Source organism: Acinonyx jubatus, chromosome A1 (genome assembly GCF_027475565.1).
Source record: "Acinonyx jubatus isolate Ajub_Pintada_27869175 chromosome A1, VMU_Ajub_asm_v1.0, whole genome shotgun sequence".
In the NCBI taxonomy this organism is placed as follows: domain Eukaryota; kingdom Metazoa; phylum Chordata; class Mammalia; order Carnivora; family Felidae; genus Acinonyx; species Acinonyx jubatus.
In genome coordinates, this window is record NC_069380.1 from 87,212,466 (window position 1) to 87,233,409 (window position 20,944).

Sequence of the window (20,944 nt, forward strand, 5' to 3'; positions counted from 1 at the left end):
CCTCCTGGAGCCTTCAGAGGAAGCATGGCCCTGTGACACCTTGACCTCAGTCTCCTGGCCTCCAGACCTGGGAGAGAACAAAGCCTGCTGTCCTAGGCCCCCCACTTGTACTTCATTAGCAGCCCCAGAAAATTAGCACTATACCTGCACAGCCAGAGGACAGCCACAGGAGAGCCTATTCCAAAGCAGTCTGCAGGTGGCCCGGCCTGTGAGAGAAGGGCTGACCCACTTCCGCACTCTGCCCCCATCCTTTCCTGAGGGGCCCTCCCACTGGGATCCCAAACAGAAAGCAGCATCAACATGTATCTTCAAAATACATTCTAAAACTACGGTATCTCTTCTATTTCTGGGCAGAAATGGGGCATCTAAAGAAAAAATCGACACTTTTTAAAATAGGTTCAATATGTATTATTTTCACACTTGGCTAAAAACTGGGCAGGGGAAGAACATTTCGGGTGTTTATAGGATGACCTCCAGATGTACTAGACTTCGGGTAGAAAATCACAGCACAACCAGGAAGGAACTGGCCTGTCCCTAGAGAAGGACAGACTGAGGGCACTGGGGCCCACGCACAGTGGCCCAGAGAAGGGGGGGTCTCGGGCCTGAATGTGGCCCTGCAGAAGGGGCTCTGCTCACATAGCACACAGAGTTAGGGGGGCAGAGTCAAAAATCAGCAGACTTCTTTACCAGAGACTTAAATTGCCCTTTTGCACCAAGCAAGGAGAGAGAAACAATGAAGACTCCGCTAGCTGTGCTGCTGGCCATGCAAAGCAGCCTTGAGCACTGGGGTCAGCTTCCAGCTGCTGTCCAGGCTCCAAGGGGCTCAAGTATGAAAGGGGAGTGGCCTGCAAGGAGGGGGGAGTGGGTAGGGGGGAGCCCTACAGGGAGGAGGAATGGGGAGGGAGGGCAGGGAGTGGGGTGGGGGGGGAGCAGGGGGCAGTGGGGGGAGGAGAGGGGGGAGAAAGGGGAGAGTGGGGGGGGGAGGAGTGAGGGGAGTAAGGGTAGGGAGCAGGGAATCAGGGCCCAGGACAGGTGGGAGCAAGAAGAGCTGGGGCCACCATGGGGGTGCAGGCCTCCTGGAGCTCCTCCTCCCCCCTGGGGGCCACGGTCAGCATCACAGTACACAGGGAGCCAGGCCCCTACAGCCCAGGCAGGCCTGCACCTCCCAGGGCAAGGCCTCCAGGTACCGCCTAGCCCTGGACCCAACTTCCCGGGCTTTCTGGTCAAGGAAGCGTGCAGGTGTTGAGAACAAAGCACTCAGGGAAGTGACTGTCATGCTTTCTTGTCCCTCTAAGTCAGTTTCTTTGCCCTCCGATTGTGCTTGTCGATGGTTAGGGTGGTCCGGTCCACGGCGGCGGTGATGTCATCCAGGGCCTCGTCCTGCCTCTCCAGCTCTGCCTCGGTGTCCAGGGCAAGACCCTTGAGTTTCCTCAGGATCTGCAAGAGAGGCACATGTGGTGGGGGGGGGGGGGGGGATGCCTTTCTTCAAACTCTCAAAAACAGTGTATCTTCCCGTCACGTTTATAGTGCTTAGGAAATGTGAGTCAGTAGGGGTGATGAACACTTTGCCCTCCAGTCCTGGGTCTGGGTCTCAGCTGGGCCACTCAGCAGCATTGACTCCCAGGGCGGGCAGCAGGCTGGAGTTGACAATGCAGCCTGGGGTCTGTACAGTCACTGTCTTCAGTACCTGTCTGCACCCAAGGACCGAACCCAGACTAGCTGGAAACACAGGATTTACAAAGAAAAGCCAAACCACTTTCTCCTTTGTGTTTGAAACATTTCACATACAAAGCACCCAAGGGAGGTGAGATCGTGGAGCACAATCCTGCGGGCTGAGAGGGGAGGAGGGACGCTGACAGGCTGGATGGTGGCCCCTCGCCCCATTTCTGTGGCTCAGTCACACGTCCAAAGTCTCACACGCTGTAAGAGCAGGCGTTTTACTGCAATTCTACTGAGACTACTTGCATTGTGAAAGGTACTTTAACTACGTGCGTGCTGAGCCTGGCTTTAAAACTTTAATATCCTCAAGCTGACAACAAAAAGGAATGATTTTAAGAGAAATCTTAATGACCAACTACCTGCAATAAATGTTAATGCCAGTTTCAGGGAAAGTCGGGTCAGGACAAAGGGCCTGCAGAATGTGAATCGTCGAGGAGCACGGGGTGCCTGTCTGCCCTCTCCCAGCGGGTCCATGGCCCGCAGATGACTTCTAAGTCCTTGGTCATGCAGGGACGAATGTCAGCAGTGACTGGCCCAGGGGACACAGTGGGGACCCCACAGGGCACCATACCGCGCACTGATATCACCCCCACTGGCACCACCAGGTGACACCACAGCCTAGGACTGGCCACACCTCAGGGACAGCACACCAGTCCCCAGGTGACGTCTCAGGAGGCATCACAAGAAGCCACCCTGCACTGCTGGCTGCCACACGAGGAAGAGAATGGAGGCAGGGAGGTGGCCGGGAGGATGAGCAGATCAGCTCCTTCCTCAGGAGCGGTGAGGCCGGAATGAGCTCACAAATGGGAGCAAGCTGTCAAAACTATAAAGCGCCATGTGAGGCGCGCCCGCCAAGTCCTGGAGGCTCAGCTGCAGGAGCACCGCGACAGCCTGCTTCGTGGAGGGGCCGGCGGTGAGGAGCACAGAGGTCGCTGTGACAGAGGCAGGCTGGGCCCCTCACCTCTCTGCGAGCCCAGCATCACCCCCGGGAGCCCCGTCCAGGCACGGAACAACAAATCCTGACCCAAGGTAGCAGGCTCAGACACCAGCCTTGCGCGCCCTCTGGGAGCCGCTGAGTCACTGGAAAAACTGGACGGAGCTCTGGAAAGTATACTGTGGGGTCAGTCGGCTCTGAGGGACGGGCTGGATGACCTAATACAGGAGGTCTTTTCCATCGCGTTCCTATGACCTCACATGGCTGAGGCCCAAACAGCACAATAAACAGTCACCGCTCAGCACCGTGTGAGGCAGGTCCCTCTCCCACCAACCACCCCTCCCAGCAGGCCTCCACCTTGAGTGCACCAACGCGGCGCTCCAGGAGGTATGCACACACCATGTCCCCGGCGGGCCGGCCTGTACTACCCATGTGTACCCTATTCCACACCCACGAGGGGACCCCCTGTGCTGGGCCATCTCTGTCCCTGTCAACCCCACCAAGCATCTTCCAGGACCAGCAGGATCTGCACTGTGAGCAGGCACAGGTGCACCTGTGCTGATGGCATGGGCTTTTAGTAAGGCAGCTACTGGCCAGATCTCACTGGGCAAGCACACAGGACACAGAACTAGAAAAGGAAGTATGTTGTCCTGAACCCAAACCCAGCTGGTGCTGTCAGACAAGCACTGCTAGTAACGCTGTGGCGCTTGAGCATCTGGCCTCCTTCCACCCCGTGCCCACACGCTCGCACAGACGTGTGACTCTGGGGGCTGAAGCACACACCCACGACCTCATCCCGGTCAGCCCAGATCTGGGTAAGGACTGTGGGTCCCCTGCCATGCACCCCAACTGGTCTCTAAGAGCCTTCAAACTAGCTGTGTCTCAAACCAGGCCCAGGAGCTTGCCCAAGACCCTAAGCTCAGGGCCAGTCAGTGCAGCCCTGATGTGATGAGCCCACAGGGATCATGGTGTGATGACCCAGGTCATAGCACTCACACAGCCATGCGAGGGGGTTAGGACTCTTGTAGCCCTGAGCAGCTATGGCAGATGTCCTGCCTATGGAGAGCCACAGCTGGGACTTGAAATTTCCTAACGTGCACATTTTCAACAGTAAAAACGGTAAGTATTATGACTGTCAATAATGCACCCTATTTTACCCCATCAAACCAAGATATTCTCACTTCAGCGTGAGGTCAACGCGAACAACGCTAACGAGACACATGCTTTCATCAATTGCCGAATGGTGTACTCCCAGCACACCTCAAGCTGGATAAGCCACATGTGGCCCATGGCCATCGTGCCAGGGAGCACAAGACCACCCCACCATGTGACAGCTCTCCCAACAGAGCTGCGCCCTTTCGTGGCCCAGCGCATGCCTCTTGCCAGGATCCAGGACCGGCTGACTCGCCCGCAAACGCGGAGCATTCTGTTGAGTGTACAGTCCAAACACGGCACGTTCCTGTTGACTTGCTGGACTCTGAAAATGTCTCTCTGAGACGCCTTCTGTGCAGCCTGTGAGGAGACCCTGGCCGGCCCGCCAAAACTGTGCTTGAAATGAACTGATACTGCAGAAATACGAGTGCCCTTTACAGCCACCATGTCTGCCAATAAAATTACTGAGGACACTGTCAGGCTAAGAGTGCGCCTCGCATGCTGGTGTGGTGTTCTTTCCCTTTAAGAAAGGGGCTGGAGACACTAAGCGGCACCATGTGCATTCCACAGAACACAGGGTGGAAAGAATGGGGAGTAGCAAGTCTGGCCAAACCTGAACAGTTGTTACTGCTGTGGCCCAGGATGACAAGCTGTCTCGTCAGCAATGTCTCATGCTGCCAGTCTCTGAAGGATCAGCAGGCCGCTCAGAGAAGCCATCCCTGGGCACTGTTTCAACCCGGCTCCACGGCTCGTCCTCAGGTCCCTGCCCCAGTGACAAGCCATCTTCCTGGACACATGTGAACCTACACAGAAATGACCTGAGTAAAAGCGCACTGAGTTTTGGGAGGAAGCAACTTTCGTAAACTACAGAGAAACACACGGTGCACACAGCACAGGCGAGGCACAGACAGACACAAACAGGCACTGCCGGGAAAGCTCGGTCCCCTCCGGCAGGGCACTGGGCCCGCTCGGCAGCTTCAACAACCAGGAGAGATGCCTGGATGGCTCGGGCCAGCAGCGGGTGGCGCCACGTGGTCCCCAGGGCAGAGAAGTTACTGTGCTCTCTCCGTACTGGCCATATGCCAGGATGGCTTGTACCTCCCGACACCACGGACCGTGAGATAGTGGCGCAGATGACACTCTCATTCTGTTTATAATAAATGATGGAAAAACAGCTCATCCAGCAAGGAAGGTCCACTTACAAACACGTGTGTTTCAATGTAAGCCCCTTACCACAAGCTGTCAAGGTGTGAGAATCAGAGGGAGGAGGCAGAGGCCCAGCTCCGCTGTGAGCCTCCAGGGCCCTGGTTGTCCAGCCTCCAGCTCCGACCACGTCACTGTGGCAGGGGAGGGACACAGAGCACAGAAGGATGGACCTTCACGTGTGCACATCTGCAATGTGCTAACTCACCGTCTGAAGAAAAAAATGCCTTGTTCTGCCTCATGATAAAACCCCAGGATTCAGAGTACCACTACATCAATATTGAGCACCTAAAGTGAGTTTAGTATTAGTGAGACTGTCTGCCCTGATCTTGTTATTAAGCTGACTCACTGAAAAACTGTGAATTTTCTTGCAGTGAGAAATTAGTAACCATTTAAGAACAGAGCTGGGATAAATCAAGCTGTCTGCAAGTCCAAATAGTTCTTCCAGTTGGGGCCATTAATATGCTATAGAGAAGGTAAAGAGGGAAACACTGGCCTCCAGCACAGCCAAAGCTCTGGAGGCTGTAAAGAACATTCTAGGCTACGATCTGTCACATTCAGCACTCATAGACCACCCCCATGTCCCACCTCGTCCGTTCTGCTGCATTCCTCGAGGCCCTGAGGGCTGTCTGTGGACAGCAGCACAGGGTTCTCTTCTAGGGAGGCCCCTCCTCAAGACTGCCTCCCTGTGCAGTGGGTGGAGAAGTGGACTCACCAGGATCCTATCCCGACAGTGAGACATGGGCAGCTGCGTTCAGGGATCCCTCAGCCCTCAAAGTGGGCCGACCGGCCTGTCCAACTCAGGGTCCAGGCAGGGCAGGCACACGGAACGCCGCCCAGGACTAGGGGGGGCCCCGGGCACCAGCTCACCATCAGGTCACCATGGGATCCAAGTAGGACTCACCCCAGAATGCAAGAAAATAGAGGTAAAGGCCTAAGACCTGCATCCCACACGGAGACGTGTTCAAGACCTAACTAGGGAAGGGTGTCCGTGTTCTTGGGCTGCAAGATGGCGGTACGTCCCAAAGTGACCTACACATTCACCACAATCCGTGTCAAATTTCCAGAAGCCTTTCTTCCTCCCCAGAAGGAGGAGGAATCTCCAATCCCTCCTCCAATCTGTCTGGAATTGCAACGAGCCCTTCAGGGCCAAAGCAACCCTGGAGAAGGAGACTGAGGCAGGAGGACTCACAGCTCCCCACACCAGCGTGGGAAGGAGTGTGTGGAAAATACTACAGGGGGAGTGACCCTGGGACCTGGGAGTGGCAGTGGGGCCCAGACATACAGACACAGTGAATGCACACACGTGGGCCATCCACACACCGTGTACTTGGCTGCAGAAAGGAAAGTGCAGGTGCTTCAAGACCATCGGCCAGAAAGCTCGGTACGCAGCGAGGAAAGCCTAGCGTGGATGGACACACAGGTGACTGCACCTGAAGGAGGTTCCCAGAGCAGGTGACCTCAAGGAGCAGCACAGGAGGGCCACGGCCAGGAGCTGACGCTGTACGGGACTTGGACACAACCATACACTTACATGATGAGTGTTCACTACAACAGCACACACAGGGTAAAGTGCTGAGGTGCGCCATCCTGAAATGTCTGCACTTTAAGGTGTGGGGTTCCCTTGGAGCTGAGGCAAGAGGAAAGCATCCACTCCTGCCTGGCTCCCCCTGCTCCTGCCCTGCCCACCCCACCCCAGCCCCCGCTCCACCCTGCCCCCCCAGCTCCTACCCTCCCTCGTAATTGCTCCTGCCCTCCCAACCCCACCCCACGCTCCACCCTGCTCCCCCCACCTCCTGTCCTCCCCACCCCACCCCACTCCACACTCCACCCTGCTCCCCGCCAGCTCCTGCCCCCCTCACTCCTGCTCCTGCCCTCAACCCAGGCTCTATAGCCCCTGCTCCTGTTCCCCAACACCTGCTCCTGACCCTACCCACTCCTGCAGTCCCCTGTCCTGCGCTCCGCCCCCTCACCTCTGCTCCTGCCCCTGAGCTCCTTCCTCAAGCTCCTCTCTCCCATGCTACTCCCCTTTCCCCCCACCCCCACAACCATGCTCCTCCCTCCCTGAGCTCCTGTCTCTAGCACTCCTCCCTCCACACAGCCCAGCAGCTGCTCTAGTTGGGGCTGGCACATTCTAGAATCTGTCTGCGGCACCGCCTCCCCATCCACGTCTCCGGGGCAGTGGAAGGGGCACAACGCGTTCCCAACCACCCAGACTGCAAGGGAGCTGCCCCTCCTCAAAGCCCAGCTGCGTCCTGGCGATGCCCTGGGGCCGATCACCATGGCCAGCGATTTCAGGGGGCAGCATAGGAGGGAGGGCATGAAGCCGCAGCAGGCGGGCCAGAGCCAGGACCCTAGTTCCTAGTGCAGGGCCCATCCCAGGACACCTGTCTTCTCACTGAGATGTCAACGGTCAAGGATGTCAGAGGTTTCCAAGGCTCTTCTTATGGTTTCACACAAGTGACACAGGACATGATGTCAGGGCATTTTTAGTAACTTACAAAGTAACAGATACTGAAAAGAGGGGCCTAACTCACCAGTAGTATCTGGACTGGCATCAAAACCATAAATACGAGTGGCATCGTAACCTCCCACACCCCACAAAGCAGCACTGCTTTTCCCATAAGTGATGAAAATGACTTGGAAGGGTTCAGGGGAAGATACAGGACAGTAAGAGAATGGGCAGGGGGAAGGGTAGAAACCTGAAATGAGTTCAGCACCCACTGCTCAAACATCAGCAGTCACTCCAAACAGCTCAGGGCACTGAATCCAGCCTCTTGGCCAGTAAGGACACCAGCAGTTCCTGTCCCCGAGCAGAGCCCAGTCCAGCAAGGTGCCTGCCTGCCTGCCTACGCCAATGCCCCTCCATGATCTCACCGGGATCTCACATCCCGAGTCCTCACCCTGCACCCCCAGAAAGGGGACCGAGACCTCACAGCCTGGGTTCTCACCCTGCACCCCCAGAAAGGGGACCGTGAGCTCACAGCCCAGGTCCTCACCCCTCACCCCCAGTATGGGGACTGTGACCTCACAGCCCGGGTTCTCATAATCCCACACTCCCAGTACGGGGACCATGACCTCATAGTGCGGGTCCTCACCCCACACCCTCAGAATGGGGACTGTGAGCTCACAGCCCAGGTCCTCACCCCGCACCCCCAGTACGGGGACCGTGACCTCACAGCCCGGGTCCTCACCCTGCACCTCGAGAACGGGAACCGTGACCTCACAGCCCGGGTCCTCACCCCACACCCCTAGAACAGGGGCCGTGACCTCACAGTCTGGGTCCTCACCCCGCATCCCCAGCATGGGGACTGTGACCTCACAGCCCGGGTCCTCACCCCTCACCCCCAGTATGGGGACCGTGACCTCACAGCCCGGGTCCTCACCCTGCACCCCCAGTATGAGGACCGTGACCTCACAGCCTGGGTCCTCACCCTGCACCCCCAGAATGGGGACTGTGACCTCAGCCTGGGTCCTCACCCCGCACCCCCAGAATGGGGACCGAGACCTTACAGCCTGGGTCCTCACCCCACACCCTCAGAATGGGGACCGTGACCTCACAGCCCGGGTCCTCACTCTGCACCCCTAGAATGGGGACCATGAGCTCACAGCCCGGGTCCTCACCCTGTACCCCCAGAAAGGGGACCGTGTGCTCACAGCCCGGGTCCTCATCACCCCACACTCCCAGTACAGGGACTGTGACCTCACAGCCCGGGTCCTCACCCCCACCCCCAGAATGGGGACCGTGAGCTCACAGCCCAGGTCCTCACCCTGCACCCCCGTTATAGGAAGGGCAGGAGTATCTGGTGAACCCTCCTTTGCCACGTCTGTGGCTACACGTCAGGCTGCGGTCCCTGTACCACGGTCAGCAGGGAAAGCTAGATCAGGAGCAGACAGGGCAGTGGGGGTTAAGACATGATGGAGAAAACTCCCAGCGAGGGGAGAACTGCATCCAGCAGGCAGCGGACACTGCTGTCCTGACAAACAGGCCGCAGTCCCAAGGCAGGAAAGGCCAGCGCATCAGACGCGAGACATGGTTCACGGCGCTCTGCCAAACCCGTCCAGGGAATCCGGTGCCTCTTCCAGTCCCCGTGGACAGTGGCTGCCGCGGTGAGAGCTGGCCCGCTGCGCTGAGCACGCTGGCCCCGGGGAAACCACAGCCGGTCGTCTCTGTCAGCATCCGAACTGCTTTCCACGTAACAACTGTAACGGCATCTGCCACAGAAACCACAGCTGAACGGGAGGGGGGTTTGGGGGGTGGGTCTTGCATTTCTGTTTTCCCCAGAAATTTACCTCATTCCTACTTTCGCTTGAGCTTCAACTACAGCTAAGAATTCTTGTCTAAATATGAAACATGTGTTTCACCTCTAGAGGACGAGGTCCTGTGGAGCTGGGCCCTCCCTGCAGGGGGGGAGGCAGCTGGCTGGTGCAGAGCCCTGCTCTCCTGCAGTGCTCCCCAGCCCCACTACCCAGGGGTCATTGCTTTCCCGCCCTGCAACTGGCGTCCTGACTCACGGCTTGGTCACCTGTGGACAACGGTCAGGACTAACCCCAGGGACGCAGTGTCTCATGGGGAAGGAGGGCATGGGAGCCCATCCTACTCACATCCTGACCTCTACCACCTAGGGAACAGACTGCTGGTTTGAAATTGGAAGGGGCCTTTCAGACCACATGGACGCCACCAGAACCAACAGATGAAATCCCTACACTTCCTATCAAAAAGTCACGCTCCTGCCTCGGCCTCAACACAACATGGTGGGATGCCTTCATAGGAGGGTGGGAGAGGGTCCCCGATCCCCCCAGCCTGAGGCCTGTGTGCTCTCATCCTCTCTCAGGAGAACGGGGACTTGTCTGTTATAGGATAAGTGTTTCTCAAGGCCTGAAGCTGTGTTCTGCAGTCAATACGCGGGTCACAAGGAGTAGTCAGTAACCTGCAGAATTTGTGGTTGCAGCTAGAAAGCAGCGTTCCTATGTGTCATTACTGAAAGTGACTAAGTTAGACCAGGGGAAAGAGTGACAGCTCATGCATATTTAAAATATCCCACAGCAAAGATGAATGCCTTTTTTCCAAGGAGGAAATGGCCCAGCTTAAAGGAGACCGTGCCTCTGCAGATGCATCAATAGGACTTCTTTAAAAACAGGTTTAAAAGACGAACGGTCTTCCTGTGTGCCCTGGTGGAAGAGTGAGGTGCCACTGACGGAATAGCCTCTCCAAAGCAGAGCCTGAGTCTGACAAAGTGTCTAGCTATGAACCAGGGAATCCAAGTTTTCTCTACAAATATACCATGAAGCGAACGGGAAGGGCAGAGAGAAGCTGTACACACGCAGGCGCTTTGCTGAGTGTCTTGCGTGGGGCCGCGTGCGGGTCCTGAGCGGCACAAACACACACACACCTCCCTGAACACGAGGACTGATGTCTGGTGAACCCAGGTGAGCGTGGCAGGGTGTGGGGATTTCTACCAGTTCTTACGTTCTACAGACGTGCACTGACACGTCTACGACGTGCACATGCACGATGTCTAGGCATTTGCTTCAAAATTACTTAAAAAGGAAAAAGTTAAATCACTATTGTCCAGCAATAACATAGGAAGACAAATTAAAATATTTCCATCTAATATTGTTTAAAGTTCTACTTTTGGACAAAAAGAGGCAAGAATCCAGTGTTAAGCCCTTGAGAGAAATGTGGGTGAGTGTGTTCAGTTGTACACACCCCTGTGGGGCACCTGCACACACACATACACACACACACGGACATACAGACATGCACACAGCACATGCACACACAGCACACACACAGATACATGCACAGCAGATGTACACATACACAGCACATGAACACACAACACACACACAGACATATACACGTGCACAGGACATGCACACACATGCAGACATACACAGACACATACACAGCAAATGTACACACACCACATGCAAAGCACATGCACCCAGACATACACAGATACACAGAGTACATGCACATATACACAGACATACACACACACAGCACATGCACACACAGCACACACACGGACATATACACACGGCACAGCACATGCACACATATGCAGACATACACAGCACATGCACACACACCACACGCACAGCACATGCACACAGACATACACACATGCAGAGTACATGCACACATACATGGACACACAGACATACACACACACAGCAAACACATGGACACACACAGCACATGTACACATAGCACACACACAGACGCATGCACAGTACATGCACATACAGAACACACACGGACATACACAGACACACAGCACACGAACACACAGACACACGCAGAGTACATGCACACACATGCAGACATACACATACACATGCACAGCACATGCACACACAGCACACATACAGATATACACATAGGCACGGCACATGCACACACACCACACGCACAGCACATGCACACAGACATATATAGACACACGCAGAGTACATGCACACACACAGCCCACACACATACAGACACATGCACACATAACCACACACACAGACGCATGCACAGCACATGCACACACAGAACACACGCAGACATACATAGACACCCACACAGCATACACACAGACACATGCACAGCACATGCACACACAGAACACACACAGACATACACATACACACGCGTAGCACACACACATAGACATACACATACACACACAAAGCACATGCACACACAGACACACATGGACATAGACACATACACAGCACTCTCACACAGAGCACACACACAGACAGACACATGCACAGCACATGCACACACACACATACACAGACATATGCACAGCACATGCACACACAACCTATACACAGACACATGCACACACACCATACACACAGATGCATGGATAGCACATGCACACACACGTGGACATACATAGATACACACAGCACACGCACACAGACGTATGCACAGCACATGCACACATACAGCCCACACATGGACATAGACACATGCACACACATGTGGACATACACATACACACACAGCACATGCACACACAGACACACATGGGCCTACAGACACACAGCACATTCACACAGAGTACACACATGGACAGACACACACACAGCATATGCACACACAGCCCACACACGGACATACACAGACACATGCATACACACCACACACGCAGTACAGGCACACACAGACACACGCAAAGCACATGCACATATACAGACACACGCAGAGGACACACACACAGTGCACACAAACACAGTACACATGTATGCACATATCTGCACATGTACAACAGGCAGGAGCGGCCACAGGCAGACCGTGTGTGTACAGGCCCACTGGCGTGTCTGCACGTCACCAAGTGCAAGGACCCAGAACAAGCACCGCTCTTTCTCTGCTCTCTGCATCTGCAGAGAGCAAGATGCACGGTGGCCCATGTACACCAGCAGGGAGATGTCTGCAGGCACCACGGCACTGGGAGCGCACATTACCTGTCTCAGTTCCTGGGCGTCCCCCTCGGAAATGAACGGCTGGGTCGTCTGCAGCTGGAGTGGCTGGCCGTCCTGGCTGCCTGGGCAGGGCTCGTGGTGCACGGCCCGGTCCATCAGCCCAGACGCTGGAAAGGAAAGTCAAACAGCCGTGACATCTTCTTGGAGGTGCGAATGACCCAAGAACATTCAGAACTTTACACGGACTGATGTTGAGGGCTCGAGGGCCGTCAGGGCTCTCTCACACACGCACTGGTCCACAGCCTCTGTGCCTGCTGGGGAGGTGGGTGTGGGAGGGCCCTGTCCCTGAGCTCTGCTATGCTGGGCTGGGTGGGGGCTGCCCGAGCCTCACTCCCACCCCAGGTCCACGCTGCTCCCTTAGCCTTGCTCTGACTGGAGAGTCAAGGTCTGGTTCTGTGGCTAACATCTGAAGAAAGGCCCACGAGTGGTCGTTATCCTTCTCTGGGGGAAAAGACAATACGTTTGGAGTATCAGATGTACCATGTGCTGACCCCTGGTGAAACGCCCAGGAAATCCCCTGCTGGAAACTGCAGCACCGAGTCTTACCCCACACAACGCTGTGGTTCTCCAGAGCACAGGAAATGGCCAGCAGCTTGGGCCAAGCAAAGCTGAGTGTGCAGACACGCCGAGCTGGGGGTGAGTCAGAGCGCTACATGTGGCCCGGCACTGCTCAGGGGTGTCTCCTGTCCCCCAACACCTGCGCCCGGTGAACTCCTGAGGAGCGGAAGGGCAGACAGGCCCTCCTGTGGGGTGCAACCAACCTCCATCTGCAGCCCTGGGGCATCGGTCAGGGTCTGTGGTCTGCCCTTCTCCATCATGCAAAGCATCCAGGTACGTGGCATAGCCACGTTTATATTAGGGAGCTGCAGAGCAGAAAGTGCACAGGACGAGAGTCAGCTGTTTGGATGCCAGCATCTCTGGCTTCTGTGGGACAGGAGGCGCAGAAGGGCCACCCCAGAGGTGGTGAGCAGTCATCAGAGCAGCCGGATGAACGCACAGTCAGGAAAGGAAGAAGGATGCTGGTCTGGGGCGAGCTCCACACATACACAGACTCCCCTGCTACTTGAGTTTCTCCACATAACTCTTACACAGTCATCCTCCCTGAGGAGCAAAGGAAGCACGGCCTCATCCAGGACAAGTGCAGGCTGGGTGAGGACAAGACACAGGTTTCTCAGGGTCCTGCAGAGGAAAGGGGCCCAGGCCACACAGAGAGCACTCAGGAATGCATGGGCAGAGCGGGGGCTGCGTGGAGGCAAGACCCTGGGTCTTGGCTGGCCTCTGCTGGAGGAGGCCCTGTGCAGGTGTGTGCATACCGTGTGTGTGTCCCATGAGTAGTGGGTCCATGGAGAACACCACACCCTCATCCAGGGGGTCCAAATGTCCTCCCAGACAAAACCATGCACACACATCAGGTTTTCTACTCCATTCTTTAAAAAAAAAAAAAAAAAAAAGCCGGGGCACCTGGGTGGCTCAGTCAGTTGAACATCCAACTCTTGATTTCAGTTCAGGTCATGATCTTGTGGTTTGTGAGTTTGAGCCCCATGTCAGGCTCTGCGCTGACAGTGTAGAGCCTACCTGGGATTCTCTCTCTCTCTCTCTCTCTCTCTCTCTCTCTCTCTCAAAAGAAATAAACATTTTTAATAAAATAAATGCTGACTGCAACCAATGAAATTGCTTTCACAACCTGTGTTCTAAAATCTCCAAAGCCCCATCCTCCTCCAACTTCCTCAGGGCTTTTAATTAGCAAGGAACTTTCCATAGGCCGCAATTCAGTGCTGTTTGGCCTTAACGTGATCAAAGATGTCACCACCTACAATGTTACATAACGAAAAGCACTTTTCTGAAGTGGGCCACAGAAAAGCGGCATCAGAGCCCGGCTGGAAGAATGGAGGCCAAAACAGAAAACCTGGTCTGCAGCTGTTATTGGACTAAAAGAAAGCCAGCTGACACACGTGATGTCACAGAGTTATCAGTGAGAACACAGTGAGTGCAGTTCTATGGCAAATTTCTTCCTCGGTGTCCACTCCCCGGTCCCCCGGGGCTCCCGTCCCACATCACACCGACGTGTCCCCCCCCTTGGCCACACGAGCAGCAACCACCTTTCCTCGTCACCTGTCCCAGCATCACTCCACCTGCACACCGGCAGTCCCGTGCCGCCCCTGCACTCTCCAGCTGGGCCTCTCCAGCCGGCGTGTCCAAGACTGCAGCCCACGGGGCCCAACACTGTGTGCCTCCACTGCTGCTCACACACCTGCAGCTGTATTCTAGAGGGCTTGCCGACCTCTTCTGAATGTGTAACAAAAGGGGTTTTTACTTAACCAGAAAGCCGAAACAGAGAATTTTTCTTCCTGGAATATACTAAGTCAGGGCTATTTTTCATGAAGAGCTATGGGGTCAGCAGATCCACACAGAGCTTAGCACCCCTGTGCTCTGTACTGAGACCTGAGTCACTGACTCAGTGACTTCAATGCTCTGAAATATCTCCGAAGAAAAATCAATTTCAGTACAAAATAGTTCTGTCTCTGAAGTCATTAATTATCTCAGTTAAACAGAATCAGCACAAATCGTTCAAGGTACAAGGGAATGTACGGATGATTTCACTTTCTAGGAACGACGACTGGGCTGGGAGGGGCAGCTGTGGACGCACACCTGGCCTCACTGTGTGCCCAGAGCAAGGCCCAGCAGCTGCACCTGGGAGCAGAGCGGAGCCTCCAGAGGTCATTCTCCTTGTCTCTGGGACCCCAACACCTCAACGATGGCTGAGGGATGGGCCCAGAGAACATCAGAGGATGCTCCCACCCCTGCTTACGCAGGAAGCACAGGACAGAGTGGAAACGAGGGAAACAGCAGTCTCCACTAACTACAACCACAACACCGTACTCTGCAAACATGAAAAACTATAGAGCACACAGCTCAGACCCATGGGTCCTTGGAGGGGATCAAGTGGGTCAGAGCCACACAGCTTCCAGGGGGTCCACTGGGGTCAGGGAGTACCTGTGTCCTAGTGACCACACAGGGAGGGTATATGTGGTAGCATGGTTCCCGTGGCCTAGAGACCACATGGGTGAGGGTCTGTCTGTGGTCACTGTGGTCCCTGCGCCCTGGGATCAAGACTCTACCTGGAGCCAGAGTCTTAAATGAGTGATCCTGCACAGGGACATTACTGTCACACAGATGTGTGTACTGTTAGACACCCGGGCCCGTCCTGGGTGCTGGTCATTAAGGTCTGGTCCGGAGCACATGTCCCAGTGTGGAAGCAGGACAGCCAAGGGGGCACTGAGGGCAGGCGCTGAGTAAGATCTCCATTTGGTGAGTGAGCAGTGACCAGGGCCTCTTAAATAGGCAGTCAGAGAAGGTGACCAGTTGGCAAAGATGAAAGTAAGTACCCAAAACTCTGTAAAACACTATGCATGGGCCTTGCTCTTAAGTCCTCCTGAAACCTGTCAACCCAAGATCATGAGACAACATAAGACAACGTGCCAACCTCCACACAGACACATCCCATGGGACACCACACGCAGTTGGGGACAGCAGGCGTGAGGGAATGTGGACAAAACGCGGACTTGGGAGAGCGACAGTGTGAGTGAGCATTGCTTCGTCAGGGGAATCGGTGTCTGAGACACGGGGACTCTGTACCCTCCTCGCAGCTTGTCCCCAAGCTGGAAGCTAGGCAAACACAGCAGTTTTTCCACTGCTTTCCCCCAAGGTGGACGCTGCCCACCTGTGTCGTCCGGGCTCCCGAAGCCCCTGGAGACACCTTGGGCCGGCCGGGCCGCTGGCTGGGCCGCCTACACTGCACAGGATTGCAGAGATCTCCGGGAAGTTCCTCTGGGTCCCGTGACTACACTGCCACCTTCTGGCCACAGGCTCTATCACAACAGCAGCTGGAGATGTCCAGCCATGGTCTCCACCTCAGGTGCTACAGCCAACAGCAGAGACACACAGCAAGTCAGACACCACTCTGCTCACAACCGGGGCCTGTAGCTCCTTCCCCAGCTCCCTCCTCACCACCTGCAGAAGCTCACAGGCAGGCAGGGTGGCCTCCCCAAGGGAGGACTCCATGTCTTGATCTGCACAGGCTGATGTTAGCCCTAAGGTGAAAACTCATGTGTCATCCTGATATGGCTCCACTCACTCCATGAACACAGGCCCCATCACTCAATCCAACCCGAATCTGGACCTTGCTCGGGAGGTGTGTGCGGACATGGCTGATGGTAGGTGACTGTGGCTTCCCTGAGGAGGAAGACGTCTGGCCCGTGGTCAGCAGTCCTGGCTGGTGCCCTTCCTGATCCAAACCCTGGCCGCAGGGCTCTGGCCCCTGAGCCATGTCCTGTCTCTGAAGACGCCAGCTCTAACAGAAAGCCCACGAACCATGAATGTGGTGGAGCCCCACGAGGACAAGGGCTGTGGGTGCCCAGCACCATGTTCTTGGTCTCCCCTCACTGCCCAGGCCCCTTGGGTCAGGGTCTTATGCTGGCTCGTACTGCTCACCCTCCTTGGCCCTGTCATGGGCTTCTAAGTCTGGCCTTGAGAGAGGGGCCAAAGAAAAATCTGGGAGCGCCAAGAAAATACATTTTTTAAAAATGTTTTATTGTTATTTGAGAGAGAGAGAGTGCACACATGCGAGCAAGGGAGGAGCAGAGAGAGAGGGAGACACAGAATCTGAAATAGGTTCCAGGCTCTGTCAGCAGCAAGCCTGACATGGGACTTGAACCCATGAGCCACAAGATCACGACTTGAGCTGAAGTTGGATGCTCAACCAACCAAGCCACCTAGGTGCACCAAAAAAATACGTTTTTTAAATTAAGTTTTTACGTTAACATTCCCAATGTCTTGGTATTTATGGGACCAGGTCTATTTTTAAGCACATTTCTTCTTGAAACTTCTATTCAGAATAACATCACAATATTCATGTGTTAGGGAAATTGGTTATACATTAGCACTGAAATCAATCACTTCAGAGAAAAAAGAAACCAGGACAGTAAAAACATGTCTCTTACTTTAACAGACACCTGGCAATCAAAGTTAATAAGGAAGGACTACTGGCCTGTCAGAAAAATTGCTATATTATAGAAGTAAGATCACATATAACACCGGTATTAGAAAATATGATACTTTATGACTCTGGGATTTCTTAAGCTGGACTCAAAAACAAACTGAAGGGGAAACATGGTGGATGTGACCACAGCAACATTAAACATTTCTGTGGTGGAAAATGACCATCTGGGAGAGGTACTGGTAGCCCCTGAAGTCAACAAGGGATACATATCTACAACAAATAAGGTGCTACTACAGATCAAATGAAGAAACAGCACGGTAGAAAAACAAACGGGATAGGCAGTCCACAGACACAAACCTGTGAGGCCACAAAACAAATAAAAGGTGTGAGACACGCCTTCTCACAATCATTCACAGAGACAAAAATACAGACTAAAGACATGGGGCTCCTGGGTGGCTTAGTTGGTTAAGCATCCAACTTCAGCTAGGGTCATGATCTCACAATTTGTGAGTTCAAGCCCTGCGTCTGGCTCTGTGCTGACAGCTCAGAGTCTGGAGCCTGCTTCTGATTCTGTGTCTCCCTCTCTCTGCCCCGCCCCTGCTCACGCTCTGTCTATCAAAAATAAATAAATGTATCCCACTCGATAATGGTGAATAATTCTTTTTATATGCTGTTGAATTCAATTTGCTAGTATCTTGTTGAGAATTTTGCATCCATATTCATCAGGGATATTGGCCTGTAGTTCTTTTTTTGCTGGGTCTCTGGTTTGGAAATCAAAGTAATGCTGGCTTCATAGAATGAGTCTGGAAGTTTTCCTTCCTTTTCTTTTTTTTTTGAACAGCTTGAGAAGAATAGGTATTATCTCTGCTTTAAAAGTCTGGTAGAATTCCCCAGGGAAACCATCTGGTCCTGGATTCTTATTTGTTGGAAGATTTTTGATAACTGATTCAATTTCTTCACTGGTTATGGGTCTGTTCAAGTTTTCTATTTCTTCCTGTTTGAGTTTTGGAAGTGTGTGGGTGCTTAGGAATTTGTCTATTTCTTCCAGGTTGTCCGGTATGTTGGCATATAATTTTCATAGTATTCCCCGATAATTGCTTGTATTTCTGAGGGATTGGTTAATAATTCCATTTTCATTCATGATTTTATCCAATTTTTTTTAACGTTTATTTATTTTTGAGACAGAGAGAGACACAGCATGAAGAGGGGAGGGGCAGAGAGAGAGGGAGACACAAAATCTGAAACAGGCTCCAGGCTCTGAGCTGTCAGCACAGGTCCCGACACAGGGCTCGAACTCACGGACTGTGAGATCATGACCTGAGCCAAAGTCAGCCGCTTAACCGACTGAGCCACCCCAGGCTCCCCCATGATTTTATCTGTTTGGGTCCTCTCCCTTTTCTTTTTGAGAAGCCTGGCTAGAGGTTTATCAATTTTGTTTATTTTTTCAAAAAAACCAACTCTTGGTTTCATTGATCTGCTCTACAGTTTTTTTTAGATTCTATGTTGTTTATTTCTGCTCTGATCTTTATTATTTCTCTTCTTCTTCTGGGTTTGGGGTGTATTTGCTGCTCTGCTTCTATTTCCTTTAGGTGTGCTGTTAGATTTTGTATTTGGGATTTTTCTTCTTTCTTGAGATAGGCCTGCATTGCAATGTATTTTCCTCTCAAGACTGCCTTCACTGTTTCCCAAAGCATTTGGATTGTTGTATGTTCATTTTCATTTGTTTCCATATATTTTTAAATTTCTTCTCTAATTGCCTGGTTGACCCATTCATTCTTTAGTAGGGCGTTTTTAACCTCCATGCTTTTGGAGGTTTTCCAGACTTTTTCCTGTGGTTGATTCCAAGTTTCATAGCATTGTGGTCTGAAAGTGTGCATGGTGTGATCTCAATTCTTTTATACTTATGAAGGGCTGTTTTGTGACCCAGTATGTGATCTATCTTGCAGAATGTTCAATGTGCACTTGAGAAGAAAGTATATTTTGTTGCTTTGGGATGCAGAGTTCTAAATATATCTGTGAAGTTCATCTGATCCAATGTATCAATCAGGGCCCTTGTTTCTTTATTGATCCTGTGTCTAGATGATTTATCCATTGCTGTAAGTGGGGTATTAAAGTCCCCTGCAATTACCACATTCTCAATAAGGTTGCTTATGTTTGTGATTAATGGGCTGCAGGGCTGGTTCAACATTTGCAAATCAATCAATGTGATACATCACATTAATAAAAGAAAAGAACCATATGATCCTGTCAATTGATGCAGAAAAAGCATTTGACAAAATTCAGCATCCTTTCTTAATAAAAACGCTCGAGAAAGTCAGGATAGAAGGAACATATTTAAACATCATAAAAGCCATTTATGAAAAGCCCACAGCTAATATCATCCTCAATGGGAAAAACTGAGAGCTTTCCCCCTGAGATCAGGAACACGACAGGGATATCCACTGTCACCGCTGTTGTTTAACATAGTGTTGGAAGTTCTAGCATCAGCAATCAGACAACAAAATGAAATAAAAGGCATCAAAATTGGCAAAGATGAAGTTAAGCTTTCACTTTTTGCAGATGACATGATATTGTACATGGAAAACCCAACAGACTCCACCAAAAGGCTGCTAGAACTGATAACATGAATTCAGCAAAGTCGCAGGATACAAAAGTAACGTACAGAAATCAGTTGCATTCTTATCCACTAATAATGAAGCAACAGAAAGACAAATAAAGAAACTAATCCCATTCACAACTGCACCAAGAATCACAAAATACCTAGGAATAAACCCTAACCAAAGATGTTAAAAGATCTGTATGCTGAAAACTATAGAAAGCTTATGAAGGAAATTGAAGAAGATACAAAGAAATGGAAAAACCTTCCATGCTCATGGATTTGAAGAATAAATATTGTTAAAATGGCAACACTACCAAAGCAATCTACACATTCAATGCAATCCCAATCAAAATTGCACCAGCATTCTTCTAGAAGCTAGAACAAGCAATCCTAAAATTTGTATGGGACCACAAAAGATCCCGAATAGCTAAAGTAATACTGAAGAAAAAGACCAAAGCGGGAGGCATCACAATCCCAGACTTCAGCCTCTACTACAAAGCTGTCATCATCAAGACAGCATGGTATTGGTACAAAAACAGACACATAACCAATGGAATAGAATAGAGACTCCAGAATTGGACCCACAAAAGGATGGCCAACTAATCTTTGGCAAAGCAGGAAAGAATATCCAATGGAAAAAAGACAGTCTCTTTAAGAAACGGTGCTAGAAGAACTGGACAGCAACGTGCAGAAGGATGAAACTAGACCACTTTCTTACACCATTCACAAAAATAAACTCGAAAGGGATACAGGACCTGAATGTGAGACAGGAAACCATCAAAACCCTAGAGGAGAAAGCAGGAAAAAACCTGACTTCAGCCGCAGCAATTTCTTACTTGACACATCTCCAAAG

General features: G+C 52.5%; 1 protein-coding gene across 3 annotated transcripts in view; it reads right to left on the reverse strand.

The window, feature by feature from the left end:
* Positions 1–384: 384 nt before the first annotated feature.
* Positions 385–20,944, reverse strand: part of SNAP47 (synaptosome associated protein 47) — a 51,445-nt gene continuing 30,885 nt past the window's right edge. Inside the window, exons 3-5 of one of the 3 annotated variants that reach the window (XR_008297001.1) lie at positions 12,476–12,600; positions 8,423–9,223; positions 7,482–8,374 (exon numbers count right to left, since the gene is read on the reverse strand). Coding sequence is in view for 2 of the 3 variants with exons in the window: in XM_027050668.2 (XP_026906469.2) it covers positions 1,291–1,437; positions 12,476–12,600 (272 nt within the window). In the remaining variant the exon portion in view is untranslated. Of the gene's footprint in view, positions 1,438–7,481; positions 9,224–12,475; positions 12,601–20,944 lie in introns of those variants that run through there. The other 2 variants (XM_027050668.2, XM_053218904.1) reach the window with 2 other exon arrangements.